The sequence below is a fragment of the Callorhinus ursinus genome, unplaced genomic scaffold, assembly GCF_003265705.2.
Source record: "Callorhinus ursinus isolate GAN/ISIS: 27379988/994484 unplaced genomic scaffold, GSC_fseal_2.0 scaffold8, whole genome shotgun sequence".
In the NCBI taxonomy this organism is placed as follows: domain Eukaryota; kingdom Metazoa; phylum Chordata; class Mammalia; order Carnivora; family Otariidae; genus Callorhinus; species Callorhinus ursinus.
This window is the reverse complement of record NW_027397070.1, coordinates 58,851,709-58,867,082: the sequence shown is the minus strand read 5'-3', so window position 1 is coordinate 58,867,082 and position 15,374 is coordinate 58,851,709. Positions and strand designations below refer to the sequence as shown.

General features: G+C 37.7%; 1 protein-coding gene across 10 annotated transcripts in view; it reads left to right on the top strand.

Annotated features, from left to right (window-relative positions):
* Positions 1–15,374, top strand: part of EML5 (EMAP like 5) — a 163,405-nt gene that overhangs the window by 52,981 nt on the left and 95,050 nt on the right. For 9 of the 10 annotated variants that reach the window (XM_073895709.1, XM_073895708.1, XM_073895707.1 and 6 more), the window contains one exon: positions 9,216–9,353. The exons of the other annotated variant lie outside the window; for it this stretch is intronic. In XM_073895709.1, coding sequence (XP_073751810.1) covers positions 9,216–9,353 — 138 coding nt within the window. The remainder of the gene's footprint in view (positions 1–9,215; positions 9,354–15,374) is intronic. 10 annotated transcript variants of the gene reach the window in all.

The following is a 15,374-nucleotide window of genomic DNA, read 5'->3' as shown; positions in this document are numbered from 1 at the left end:
GTGAGGGAAAAAAAAAAGACAAACCAAAAATAGACTCTTACCGATAGAGAACAAATGATTACCAGAGAGGAGGTGGATGGGGGGATGGGTGAAATAGGTGAAGGGGATTAAGAGTACACTTACCTTGAGTGTAGGGGGATCGGGGGCTGGGGGGCTGGGTGATGGACACTGGGGAGGGTATGTGCTAGGGTGAGTGCTGTGAAGTGTGTAAGACTGATGAATCACAGACCTGTACCCCTGAAACAAATAATACATTATGTTAATAAAAAAAAGTACACTTACCTTGGATGAGCACTGAGTAATATATGGAATTTTTGAATCACTGTATTGTACACCTGAAATGAATGTAACACTGTGTTAACTACACTGAAATTAAAATAAAAATGGAATTATTGGTAGGTATGTACTTATTGCCATTTTGTTAATTGTTTTCTGGTTGTTTTTAGTTCTCTGTTCCCTTTTTCTCTTGCTCTCTTCTCATGTGGTTTGATAACTTTCTTTAGTGTTATGCTTAGATTCCTTTTTCATTATTTTTTGTATATCTATTATAGGTTTTGGTTTGTGGTTACCATGAGGTTTAAATATAATATCCTAATATATGCAGCATATATTAAGTTGGTGGTCACTTAAGTTCAGACCCATTCTAAAAGCACTACAGGGGCACCTGGGTGGCTCAGTTGATTAAACGTTAGACTCTTGATCTCAGCTCAGGTCTTGATCTCAGGGTTGTTAGGTAAGCCCTGAGTTGGGCTCCAGGCTGGGCATGGAGCCTACTTAAAAAAATAAATAAATAAAAGCACTTCATAGCTATTTCCCCTACCATATTTTATGTGTATGATGTTTTTTACATCTTTCTATTCTGTGTATCCCTTACCTAATTTTTGTAAATGTAATTGATTTTATTAGTAGCTTTATAAGTGATTGATATCTTACCTTTACTATGTGTTTGCTTTTACCAGTGAAAATTTTTCCTTTCGTATTATTTGTCTAGTCATGGTCTTTTCTGCTTAAAGAAGTCCCTTAACCTTTCTTGTAAGGCTGGCTTAGTGGTAATGAACTCCTTTAACTTTTGTTTGGGAAACTGTCTCTTCATTTCTGAATGATAATCTTGCCTGGTAGATTATTCTTGACTTTAGGTTTTTTCCTTTCAGCACTTTGTATCATGCCATTCTCTTCTGGCCTGCAAAGTTTCTGCTGAAAAGTCAACTAATTTCCTTAATGGGGTTTCTCCTGTATTTAACTAGTTGCTTTTCTCTTGCTGCTTTTAAGATTCCCTCTTTAACTTTTACCATTTTAATTATTATATGTTTTGGTGTGGGCTTCTTGAGTTCAACTTGTTTGGGGCTTTCTGTGCTTCCTTGACCTGGATGTCTGTTTCTTTACTTAGGTTAAGGGAATTTTCAGCTATTATTTCTTCAAATACTCTGCCCCTTACTCTCTTTCTTCTCCTTCTGGGACCCATATAATGTAAATGTTAGTATGCTTGATGTTGTAGGGATCCCTTAACCTGTCGTCTTTTTTTTTTTTTTTTAACTTTTTTTCTTTTTGCTGTTCAGCTTGGGTGGTTTCCATGACCCAGATTACTGATCTTCCAGATTATTGATCCTTTCTTCTGCATCCTCTGATCTGCTGTTGCTTCCTTTTAGTGTATTTTTTATTGCAGTTACTGTATTCTTCAGCTCTGGTTGTTTTTTTCTTTATATTTTCTCTTTGTTGAAATTCTCAGTAAGTTCATCCAGTCTTCTCTCAAGCCTGGTGAGCATCTTTATGGCCATTAGTTTGGACTCTCTTGGTAGATTGCTTTCTTCCATTTTGTTTAGTTCTTTTTCTGAGGTTTTGTCTTCTTTAATTTGGAACATATTCATATTCCTTTGTCTCATTTTGTCTGACTCTCTGTGTTTATTTCTATATATTAGGTAGTTCAGCTACACTTCCTGGTTTTTCCTGGTCTACATAGTGGCCTTATGTACAGGGTGTCCTGCAGAGCCCAGTAGTGTAATCTCCCCTGGTCACCAGAACCAGGTGCCCCAGGCTTGTCCCCTGTGTGGGCTATGTGCACCCTCTTGTGATTGGGCCACAACTGATGTGGGAATGCTGGTAGGTGGGGCTGGCCCCCCTTCCCTGGTGCAAGAATCATTTTGGAGGGGCACTTGTCTGGGCTAGGCTGTCAGGTGTGGCAGGGTGGTTGTCACTTTGAGGACACAGCAGCCCTGACTGAGGCTGCTTACCAGGTGTGGTGGAGTAGGAGTCATTTTGGAGAGGCACCTTGCCAGGGCAGGTAGGTTGGGTGGAGTGGGTCCATAGAGCAATCCCACTGTAGGGCAAGTAGTGCTAGCAAGATAAATATAGAGTGTCAGCTAGGCTTAAGGAGGGCAAGAAAATGGTACCTGCTAGTACTTCCATTACCAGAGAAAGCTCCTACAGATTCCTACCCCTCCAGCATGCACCCTAAAATTAATTCTTTTTTGGATGTAAACCAGGTGCTTTTCAAACAGCTGCTGCTTCACTGGGTCTCTGACCAAGTGATAAAGTGTGCTGGTCCCTTTAAGAGCAGAATCTTGATTCCCAGTAACCCTCTGGCTCTCCTGGAGTTAAGTCTTGCTGATTTTCAAAGCTGCTGTAGTTAAGCCCCACTTATTTTCAAAGCCACACATTACAGGGGCTCATCTTTCCAGTGTAGGTACCTAGGGCCTAGGGTACCTAATGTGGGGCTTGATCCCCTTGCTCCTCAGGGTGGACTTCTGCACAGTGATATTCCTCCTGTTTGTGGGTCCTTATGCTGGGAGTGTGGTACCTGACCATGTCCCTGGTCCTCTAGCCCTTCTCATTTTGGCTGCTACTTTATGTTGTTAGCTGTAGTTGATCTGTTCTAATAATCTTCAGGTTATTTTCACAGTGACTTGCATTATATGTAGCTCTTGCTTCCAGGTATACATGGGAGGAGGTGAACTCAGAATTCTCCTATTCTACTATCTTCCTAGTCCATTATTTTTTTTTATTAACATATACTGTATTATTTGTTTCAGGGCTACAGGTCTGTGATTCATCAGTCTTACTTCACAGTGCTCACCATAGCATATACCCTCCCCAGTGTCCATCACCCAGCCACCCCATCCCTCCCACCCCCCTCCACTCCAGCAACCCTCAGTTTGTTTCCTGAGATTAAGAGTCTCTTATGGTTTGTCTCCGTCTCTGGTTTCTTCTTGTTTCATTTTTCCCTCCCTTCCCCTACGATCTTGTCTTGTTTCTCAAATTCCTCATTTCAGTGAGATCATGTGATAATTGTCTTTCTCTGAGTTATTTCGCTTAGCATAATAACCTCTAGTACCATCCACGTCATTGCAAATGGCAAGATTTCATTTTTTGATGGCTGCATAATATTCCATTGTGTATATATGTATACACACACACACCCCACATCTTTATCCATTCATCTGTTGATGGACATCTAGGCTCTTTCCATAGTTCGGCTGTTGTGGACATTGCTGCTGTAAACATTGGGGTGCACGTGCCCCTTTGGATCACTACATTTGTATCTTTGGGGTAAATACCTAGTAGTGTTATTGCTGGGTCATAGGGTAGCTCTATTTTCAACTTTTTGAGAAACCTCCATACTGTTTTACAGAGTGGCTGCACCAGCTTGCATTCCCACCAGCAGTGTAGGAGGGTTCCCCTTTCTCCGCATCCTCGCCAACATCTGTTGTTTCCTGACTTGTTAATTTTAGCCATTCTGACTGGTGTGAGGTGGTATCTCATTGAGGTTTTGATTTGTATTTCCCTGAGGCCGAGTGATGAGCACTTTTTCATGTGTCTGTTGGCCATTTGGATGTCTTTTTTGCAGAAATGTCTGTTCATGTCTTCTGCCCATTTCTTAATTGGATTATTTGTTCTTTGGGTGTTTCCTAGCCCATTACTGATGAGACTTTATTTGTTCTTTGGGTGTTTCCTAGCCCATTACTGATGAGACTTTAGGTTCTTCCAGTTTTGTGCTAGTAAATACAATGCTCACAATGAATATTTTTTTACCTATGCTATTATATACATGTGTAAATATGCATATCTATGGTAACTTCTGAGTGTTCAAATGATGTATTCATTTTAAATTTTGATAGATAATGCCTTATACAAAGGTAATAACAATTTACATACCTGTCAGCAATGCATGGCAGTGCCTATTTTCCCATACCCTTGGCAGCACTGATTATTATCCCAAAAGGTAAGAAGTGATTTCCTGTTATGTTGTGAAAACATGCATCTCTCCTGTTGAGGTGTGTTGAGTATGTTACATATGTTTAGAGAACATTGTATTTCCTTTTCTCTGACCTGTGTGGTGAAGCTCTTTGCCTATTTTCTGTTAGTTCATTGTTCTTTCTCTAATTACTGTAAAATATAATATCTGTCTACATTTTAAAGAAATTAGCCCACTATGATAGTGGTTCTCAGTGTGGTTCCTGGACCAGCAGCATCAATATTCCTTGTATGAAATGCAAATTCTCATGCCTTATCCAGGACCGAGTATCAGCGATTCATCAGTCTGTGGTTTGATAAGTCTTCCAGTTTTTAAGAACTGCTGGTCAGTTATGTGAGTTGAGATATTTTGTCCACCTTGTCATTGTTTTTTTCCCCCCATTTCATCTGTAAGTGTTTTTGTGTAAAAGATAACTTTAAATATCACCACGGTACTGTTTTCACACAGCATTCCTTTGGCTTCTTAGAGTTAGGCTCCAAAGAAGGTCCATATAGAGCAGTTGTTGATGTGTCCTTTAAATCTTGTATTCTCTAGTTTCCTCCCTCCCTTCCTCCCCCTTTTTTATTCTTACAATTTTTTTGTTGAAGTAACTAAGTATTTGCCCTCCAGAGTTCCCCACATTCTGGATTTGGCTAATTGCACACTCCATGTATTTTAATACATTCTTTCTTCCTTGTATCATATAAACTGATAAGTAGATCTAGAGATTTGATGAGACACAGTTATGAATTTTCACCAAGAATATTTCCTGGTTGTTATGAGTATCTCTGATGATATCTAACATGTAATCTCTTTTTTAAATCATATTAGCAGCCATTGATGGTTATTATCTAGATCAGTGTTTCTCAACCTTTTTTAAATTGTTGTTTTCCTAATGAGAATTTTTGGATTTTTTTTTTTTTTTCCCAAATCACATCACATAGCTCTGTGTCCACCTGGAAATTTAGTGTGGGGCTACACTTTACCCATGTGCTTTGCTAGGAACTATCTTATAGTTCATTTTAGGAGAACTATTACCAGTTGCATAGCTATTGAAAAAAAGGTAACTGATCTTTTTCAAGAGTAATTGATCAGACTTCTGTTTCTGCTTTTGGTGACAAGTAATTTGGAAGGAACTCACATTGAAAACAACTAAAAATGCTGGTTAGAATGTAAAATCTTCAAAGAACAGTCAAGATATTAAGGATCTACTAGCCAAATTGTGAAAGAAAATGGGACTTTAGGAGCACCAGTGGGCCAGTGCCACTTTGCCCTGGGAGCATTTTTCTTCCTTTGACTAAACTTGGACTTTGTGGCTTTCTCCTAGGGCAAGGGGGTGGATGTCAAGACCCAGGGCCCATCCAAGGAGAGTAGGTCAGCAACTCTACTAGAACATTGGGCAATAATCCCCTGCAAATTTGTGTGAGAATAAAAATTTCAAGTTTTCGTAGCACAGGAAGAGTAGTATAAAACTGCCTAATTATGTTATTTAAACAGCATTAGTTCTGGAGCACCTGGGTCGGCCTTGGGCTCAGGTCATGATCCCAGGATCCTGGGATCAAGCCCTGCCTCGGGCTGCTTCTCCCTCTCCCTCTGCATGCCGCTTCCCCTGCTTGTGCTCTCTCTCTGTCAGGTGGATAAATAAAATCTTAAAAAAAAAAAAAATGAACAGCATTAGTTCTTGTCCAGATAACTTTACCACAGTATAAGTTTTACATGTAAGTGCTGCTTTTGCCTTATAGTTTTAGATTGAATTCATTAAGACACAATATCAAATCTGCATGAAAGCTTATTTCCAAAGCTACTCAGTTGTTAAGGGCAGTTCTGGTTCAGAAAAATTTCATTCTTGACTTTGAGATCAACAAAGTGCAATAAAACTTTACTCCTATGATCTTAGGGTCCTGGGATCGAGCCCCACGTCGGACTCCCTGCTCTGCAGGAGGCCTGCTTCTCCCTCTCCCACTCCCCTTGCTTGTGTTCCCTCTCTCGCTGTGTCTCTCTCTGTCAAATAGATAGATGGAATCTTTAAAAAAAAAAAAACAAAAACAAAAAAACTTTACCACTGTTAAGCCATTAACTGCCGTGTGGTACAGCAGGTCAGATTTTTGAACTTCTATTCCTGATAAAACTTCAGAACTAACAATGGTTATATCCCCAAAACCAAATGAAGTTCATCGTTAACATTATTGATTCCTAAACACATTCAATTTTTTTTTTTTGCAAAATACTTGCTAAAGAATAATGTAATGAATAATCATAGGCTTTTTAAACACCTTACATTTTTACAGGTTTTGTAAATTTGCCTAGGCCATTTTTTTCCTATCCACGTTATCAACACCATCTAATTCTACCCTACATTGTATTGGTTTAGTTCTTTCTCACTTATGTCTTTGAAAACATTCTAGCTTGTAGTTGTTCCACACTGACTAGTCATAGAAGCTAAATCTTCATCACTTCAAACTTGGCATTGACTACTTGGATAAACAACTGAGTAATGTTGGTAACATCTGTTGACTCATCACAATCCAAGGAAACCACGTCTTGTTTTTTAATTAACTGTTGGTGGTTTTCCCAACACCCTCAAGTTTTTGAGAAACTGTTCTCATTGTAAAGGCTAATAATCTTAAATTTATTTTCTCTGGACACATTTCTTTAGCCACTGCAATTTAAAATGATGTAATTAATCCATTACCAATAAATAGCTTTCCTTGTTTGGCTAACAAGCCACTTAGAAACTTACTTTTGTTGACATCTCATTTTAATTTTTAAATTCTAATTTTTCTGACCGTTGCTTTCCTGTGAGTCAAAGATATTGCAAGGAGTGCTTAGTCTAGTAATGTTCATCTGTCTCTGTATTTTTTAGAGCAAATATAGTGTCATTGCATAATAAATACAGTGCTTTACTGTTTACTTCAATAACTGATTTACACTCCACTATGCCTTAAAAATGCAAAATTTCAAATTTACTTTTCTCTTTTTCTTCTCATTTTGACACAATGGGTGTATGTGGTTAACACACCTAGCACTTGAAATTCTATCAACTGTGCCCCTGCAATTTGTAGTGCGTGGAAGAAGCAGTGCAAAATGATATGAGTGTTGCATACTGTCTGCCATCCCTTTTGCAACCACTCCACTCTGCCTCTGTAGTATGAAAGCAGTCATAGATAATATGTAAACAAAAAGTGTGGCTGTGTTTCCATGAAACGTGATTTACAGACACTGAAACTTGAATTTCCTATAATTCTCCCATGTCTCAAAATGTTATTAATTTTTTTTCAACCATTTAAAAATGTAAAAATCGGGGCGACTGGGTGGCTCAGTCTTTAAGTGTCTGCCTTCGGCTCGGGTCATGGTCCCAGCGTCTTGGGATCGAGCCACAGATCGGGCTCCCTGCTCGGCGGGAAGCCTGCTTCTCCCTCTCCCACTCCCATTGCTTGTGTTCCCCCTCTCGCTGTGTCTCTCTCTGTCAAATAAATAAATAAAATCTTTTTTAAAAAAAGGGTAGTTTCCTTTAAAAAAATAAAAATGTAAAAACCATTCTTAGCTTTCCAAACTGCAAAAACAGGCAGTAGTTCCAGTTTGGCCCACAGGCTATGGTTTGCTAACGCCTGTGGTAGAGCATAAAGTCTTTGGTAAATATATTTATTGTTGAAATATTGAAAGTTTTCCTTTGGAATCAGGAAGAAGACTGTGATGTCCACTTTCCCCATTGTATTTGTCATCATCATATTCAGCTATAGAAGTCTTTGTCAGTACAGTAAGGCTAAATATATATGTATAATACATTTATATATAGATATTTGGATTGGAAAGGAAGAAACAACTCATTTGCTGATATTATAATTATATATGTAGAAAATCAAAAGGAAAATACAGAGAAATTATTGGAATTAAAAAGATAATTTAACAGATTTCCTAGCTATAAACACAATATACAAAATCATTTTTCCCATAAAACATCAACAAATAGAATTTTTTGAAAAAGATACTGCTATAAAAACATTTAAAAATCTAGTTTTGCCAATCTTTTCCTAACCTCTTGGGGTAGATATCTGTTCATTAAGTTGTAGCGTTTGTTTTTATGTTATCTGTATTTAAAGTTCCTCCTAAGTACTATTTCAGGTGAATCCCACAAGTTTTGATATGAAATTTTTTATAACTTCAAAATATTAACTAATTTTCATTAATATTTTTTCTTTGTCCTTTGGATTATTTAGAAGTATAATTCTTAATTTTCAAACAATTGGCATTTTCTACTTTCTGTTATAGATTTCTAACATTGAGTGTGGAACAGACTCAATTTGCATAGTCTTAAGTATTACTGTTAAAAGACTATATATATATAGATATAGATATAGGCTATCTATCTATAGACTACCTATATATATATAAAGACTATATATATATATATATATATATAGTATATACCACTATACTATACATACACACACACACACATAAATGATTGGATAAAATTGATGTCAAACTTTGCTGTAGATCCATGTGTGTTCACAAGCATATGTATTTATGAAATCCTTCTTCTCTATTGATATCATTACATTGTTTTAAAAATAAAAGATTCTAGGGGCACCTGGGTGGCTCAGTCAGTTAGGTGTCTGACTGAGTTTTGGCTCAGGTCATGATCTCATGGGTTGTGAGATCAAGCCCCATCTCGGGCTCCCCACTCAGCTGGGAGTCGGCTTGGAGACTCTCTCCCTCTGTTCCTCTCCCCACTCACACTCTCTCTTTCTCTCGCTCAAATAAATCTTAAAAAAAAAATAAAAGATTCTATAAACTCCTGTCTTTTAAATATGAACAGTATTCCTTTTTTCATAGATTAGAACTCCTTGCCACAAAGCATATAGTTAAAAATCTAGGTTTATGTTACTTTCTTAGATTATTATTTTAACCAAAGTCTTTTCATAGAGTTCATCATTTTTAAGCATACATTAGTTAATTACTCTTTTATTTTAATTAAATGTTACAGGATATGGAGCCTAGTAGATCATGCACTAATAGCAAGGTGTAATATGGAAGAACCAATTCGTTGTGCAGCTGTAAATGTAGATGGAATCCATCTTGCCCTTGGAATGAAGGATGGCTCATTCACTGTACTTAGAGTAAGGTATGGTATTGGGGTAGAAATAGAAAGAGATAGTAAATTTCTGTTAAGTGATAATATGCAATACTCATTGTTTTTACCCATTTCATTTTCACCCACCTTTCATATTAACATATATACACACACATATTTCAGGTATTAGTTTTATTAAATATTAAATATGTAAAAATGGCTTTGTTGGAAAATTGTTAACTCAAAAACCTTGTTTTGGGGCTTAAGAATGCTTAGTGGATTAATGGCTAAAATTTTGAGCTATAAATTTGGGTTTTGACTTCATTCCTTGGTAGTATTGATTTTTAGTAATGATCCTCTGCCATTGGTGGAGGGGGGTGGTGGTGACTTTGAGGAAGTTAAAAATGGGTGAAAGGTTTTTTGTTATTTGCAGCTTTATTCTTTGAAAAAAAAATGCCTGTATCTTTTCTTGTTTGTTTGCATAATTAGAAAAGTTAAACAAATTTGTTAAAGCAGTTTGCATCTCATGTTGAATTATAGGTCCGGTGCATTCAATTGAATTCTATATAGCTATTAAAAACTTTGCTGTCGGGGTGCCTGAGTGGCTCAGTGGTTAAGTGCCTGACTCTTGATTTCAGCTCAGGTCATGATCTCAGGGTCGTGAGATCAGACTTCTGTTGGGCGTAGGGTCTGCTTAAGATTCTCTCTCTCCCTTGACGACCCCCACCCCAACTATTACACCCTCTCTCTTAAAAACAAAAACAAACTTTGCTGTAGATCCATGTGTGTTCACAAGCAAATGTATTTATGAAATCCTTCTTCTCTAGCTTAGTGAATGGTAGGACCCTTTCAGTTGCCCAATCCAGAAACCATTAATTCCCTTGTCTAGTTAATCACGGAGTTCTGGAGAATCTACTTCCCAAGTAGCTTTTAAATTAATTTGCTTCCTCCCATTCTCACCATTGTACTCTTGTATAGGCTTCTGCCAGCTCCTCACTGGACTGGTGAGATAGCATTGCAGCTGGTCTCCTTACCTCCTGTTTTGCTTCCCTCAAGACTTTTTTTACTCTACAGTTATAGTGATGTCTTTTAAAACACGTTTGCAGCCCTCCTCTTTCTAAAATATGATAAAAGCTTCACACTGTCCTTAGGTTGAAGTTCATAATCCTTAATGTAGCCAGTAGTACCCATCTCTCCAGCCTGTTTCTTTCTGCCTCAGTCTCTTTCTTTCAACTGTATAAAATATCTTTCGCTGCTTCAAATACATCATGTTCTCTTGTACCTCTGAGTTTCTCTAGTTGCTGATTCTCTTTCTGGGACAGGTTTTTACAATGAGATATGAGATTTTTCTCTTGTACTACTTTTTTAACTGTGATAAAATATATATAATATACAATTTACCATTTTAACCATCTTTCAAAATTCAGTGGCATTAAGTACATTTACATTGTTTTGCAACAAGAATTTAAGATGCTTATAAAACCCCTAAGGGTTTCTCTCATATAGCTTCTATGCATTAAAAAATAGTGATTATTTTTGATAATTGTACATTTACTTGCCCTTTCAATTATTGTATGCAAGTAACTGGGTGAATAAGTTCTTTAGTAAGTCATTATTTCAGCAACTGAGTCCAACATTGCTGACAGGACTGGTGGAATGGTGATTATAACTATTAAATGCCTTTGTAGCTTAACCACAAAATTTTAATTCACAAAATATTCTTAATCCTAGATTTATCTGGTCAATGTTTCTTCTTGGTTTGCAATACACATTCTTCATATCATGAAGCAGACTTCATAAGTATAGCAGTAGTAAAGTACCCTCATAGGAGTAGTTACATTGTGATTGGAGAAACATAGAATAGATTCAGATCTAACACACTGATTCTTAATTTGGGGTACAAGGTGTTGTGCCAACACAAAGTCACATAATTTCTAGAGCATCTCTCTTCCTTTTGATAAAAAATGTTACCAATTTTATTTTTTTGTTTTGTTTTTTTGTTTTTTATTAATGTTAATCACCATACATTACATCATTAGTTTTTGATGTGTTCCATGATTCATTATTTGCGTATAACACGCAGTGCTCCATGCAGAACGTGCCCTCTTTAATACCCATCACCAGGCTAACCCATCCTCCCACCCCCCTCCCCTCTAGAACCCTCAGTTTGTTTTTCAGAGTCCATCGTCTCTCATGGTTCATCTCCCCCTCCGATTTCCCCCCTTCATTCTTCCTCTCCTGCTACCTCCTCCTCCTCCTTTTTTTTTTAAACATATAATGTATTATTTGTTTCAGAGGTACAGGTCTGTGATTCAACAGTCTTGCACAATTTACAGCACTCACCGTAGCACATACCCTCCCCAGTGTTGATCACCCAACCACCCCATCCCTGCCACCCCCCACCACTCCAGCAACCCTCAGTTTGTTTCCTGAGATTAAGAATTCCTCATATCAGTGAGGTCATATGATACATGTCTTTCTCTGATTGACTTATTTCGCTCAGCATAACACTCTCCAGTTCTATCCAGGTCGTTGCAAATGGCAAGATATCATTCCTTTTGATGGCTGCATAATATTCCATTGTGTGTGTGTGTGTGTGTGTGTGTGTGTGTGTGTGTGTGTGTGTGTGTACACACACACACACCACATCTTCTTTATCCATTCATCTGTCGATGGACATCTTGGCTCTTCCACAGTTTGGCTATTGTGGACATTGCTGCTATAAACATCGGGGTGCACATACTCCTTCAGATCCCTACATTTGTATCTTTGGGGTAAATACCCAGTAGTGCAATTGCTGGATCATATAAAATGTTACCAATTTTATGTTAAAAGAAACATATCATGGAATCAAATGAAAAACAATTTTTCAAATTAAAAGATTTATATATGTAAAACTTTGACTTGTATTGGGCTGCATGGTGTTATCCACACCAAACTCCTCAGTCACTCATTCATTCTCATAAGTAGGTAGGAAGACTTCAGTGGAAGAGCTTGATAAGCACAATTAATAAATTTCCTGGGGATAGCATAAGGTTTCCTGAAGAGTATGGGATAGACTTTAGTTGTAAAAGCATTTTCATTTTATTTTTTTTAAAGATTTTATTTATTTGATAGAGACACAGCAACAGAGGGAACACAAGCAGGGGGAGTAGGAGAGAGAAGCAGGCTTTCCGCCAAACAGGGAGCCTGATGAGAACTAAATCCCAGGATCCCAGGACCATGACCTGAGCTGAAGGCAGACACTTAACAACTGAGCCACCTAGGTGCCCGCATTTTCATTTTAGAGTCTACGAGCAGCTAGCCATTTGTCTCTTTCTGACAGTGTCACTACCACATTATATTAACTGCAAAAGGATTAGGAGAGTTTTTCCCTAAGTGATCACACATTCATTTAAAAACTTTTTTCAACCTACTTATATTTTGTCTGCTCCATTTCTTGGGAATAATTAAGTCCCAAAAATTGTTCCTGGCTTTAAAAAGTAACTTTGTATATGTCCATTATTTTTTCACATCAAAGGTTTTTGTCTCTCTGTAGCCCTACCCTGAAAGAACACTATCAAAACATGCTCAAGTAGGGTGCTGGGTGGCTCAGTCAGTTGAGCATCTGACTCTTGATTATGGCTCAGGTCATGATCTTGGGGTTCTGGGATCGAGCCCCTTGTCGGGCTCTACACTCAGCGGGGAGTCTGCTTAGATTCTCTCTCTCCCTCTTCCCACCTCCCCCCACGCTCACGTGCTCTCTCTAGAATAAATAAATCTTAAAATTAATTTAAAAACATGCTCAAGTATATCCTGTCTTAAAATTCCTACCTCAAACCTAAATCCCCTCTAGTTTTTTTTTTTTAAAGATTTTATTTATTTATTTGAGAGAGAATGAGAGATAGCACGAGAGGGAAGAGGGTCAGAGGGAGAAGTAGACTCCCCGCTGAGCAGGGAGCCCGATGTGGGACTCGATCCCGGGACTCCAGGATCATGACCTGAGCCAAAGGCAGTCGCTTAACCAACTGAGCCACCCAGGTGCCCTAAATCCCCTCTAGTTTTATCACATTTCTACTCTTTCACAGTAAAATTCTCAAAAAACTATGTAATTTACTGTCTGTTTTCTTCCCATTATTGACTTAAAACCCACAATGCAGTATAGCTTTTGCCTTCATCTTTACATTGAAACATTCTTGCTAATAGTACCCTGTCACTAAAGCCAGGAAACATTTTTCACTTTTCATCTAGGTTGATTCTCAGCAGTATATGGCCCCCTTAACCACTTGTTCCTTCTCAGAGCATTCTCTTCCCAGACTTTGGATATTAATTCTCTTTCTCTTTTCAGCTAACTTCTCCTGCTTCCATTTTCTTTATAGGCTAATTTATCTTCTGCCTGCCAGTAAGTATTGGAGGGCCTCAAAGCTCAGACCTGGGCTTTCTGTTCTTCTGTTTTTCCCCTGGGTGATCTCATCCTGCCTCCAGCTTCAGTTACCACCTGCAGCCTAATGGTCCCAGATACCTACTTCTGGCCCTGATCTCTCCACTGAACTGCAGTTGTGTATATCCATTTGTTTATTTAACATCACTTGGCTGTCTCAACGGCATCTGCAGTTCAGCATTTCCAAATCTGAACTTCTGCTCCTCCCTCCCAGGCTGATATTCTGTCTGTGGGCCCTGTTCTCGGGATGGCACCATTGTCCAGGTTCTTGTACCAAGCAGAAACCTAGGAATTATGGTTGTTACCTCTCTCTCTCTAACCTACCATGTCCAATCCCCATCACATTCTGTTGATTTTACTTGCCTCATTTTCAGAAACATTTTAATTTTTGTAAGATTAAAATTATAATATCTTTAACATTACTATATATTTTATAGTGTAATAGTATAGACTATAATACTATATATTTTAAAATATTTCACTTCTTTTGGAAGTCTGAACAACCACCATCTGTAATAGCCTTCTAATTAGTCTTAATCCTACTGTTATACTACCTGGATTTGTTTTTTACTGTCAAATCAGACAAGTGATCTAATTGATTCATCCTACCCTAACTTAAACTCATAAATTAAGGCCAAAAATCTTAAGATTTGTGAGGCCTTTTATGATTTTCCCTTAGCCTGTCTCATCAGACTCATCTCACACTCTAACCCCTCTGTTTATTGTCAGTACAGCTACACTTTATTGACAACAAGCAGAGCTTCAGTCTTGCTGTCAGCTCTTTCACATCTCTTTTGGAACGTGGGCCCTTCATCTCCCAATTCCTGGCTTCTGCTAAGCTAAATCTCATTAATTCCTCAGAATGAAGTTTAAATTCTACTTCCTTTGGTCTGTCTCCACTAACAAACAACTGTCTGTTCTACACTGTGATCAACCCTGTACTTTACTTTGTGATGTGTTACAAATTGCTAATGTATGAATATTCCCAGGCTTTGGACGGCCTCCCTCTGTTTCCTAAAGAAACCATGGAATTCACTTATCAGTTTTTCAGAAGACTTAATTCAGAATTTTTAAAAATTAATACACTTCCATCTAAGTCTTCTTTCCTATAAGTTTGTCAAACAACTTCATGAGAGAAGATAGTCACAATTCATAATGTTGATGTAGTAGCATAATACGTACTGTAAAAGAGTCCATCAGAATTGTGTGTGTGTTCACATGTGCATGTGCACCTGTGTGAGTGTTGGTGAACAAGGACATAAACCACACTTATTTCTCTCATTACTTGGGAGCAATTAAGTCTCTAGAAAAAAGGCTATGTATATACCAAAACAGTTCTGAAGAATTTTCAGGGAACATTTAAATTAATGTTTGTAAACAAAATTAGAATGATAAAATCTTTAATAAAGAAGGTATAAAAAGTAAAAGCTATGAAATAGTGCCTTAGATGTTTTCCTAAAAATCTTGTTCTTTGTAAATATGGATGGATAGGTGGATGGATTGAATATGGAGAAAGGGAAATCAGATGTGTGGACTTTATTAAAACGTAAAGGAAGGGGTCACTGGGAAAGGTAGAAGTAGCTGCACAAGTCTGTGCAGGGTTTAAGGCAAAAGTGATGTTGACCAGGAAAGCTTTTTAAAAAATTTTTTTT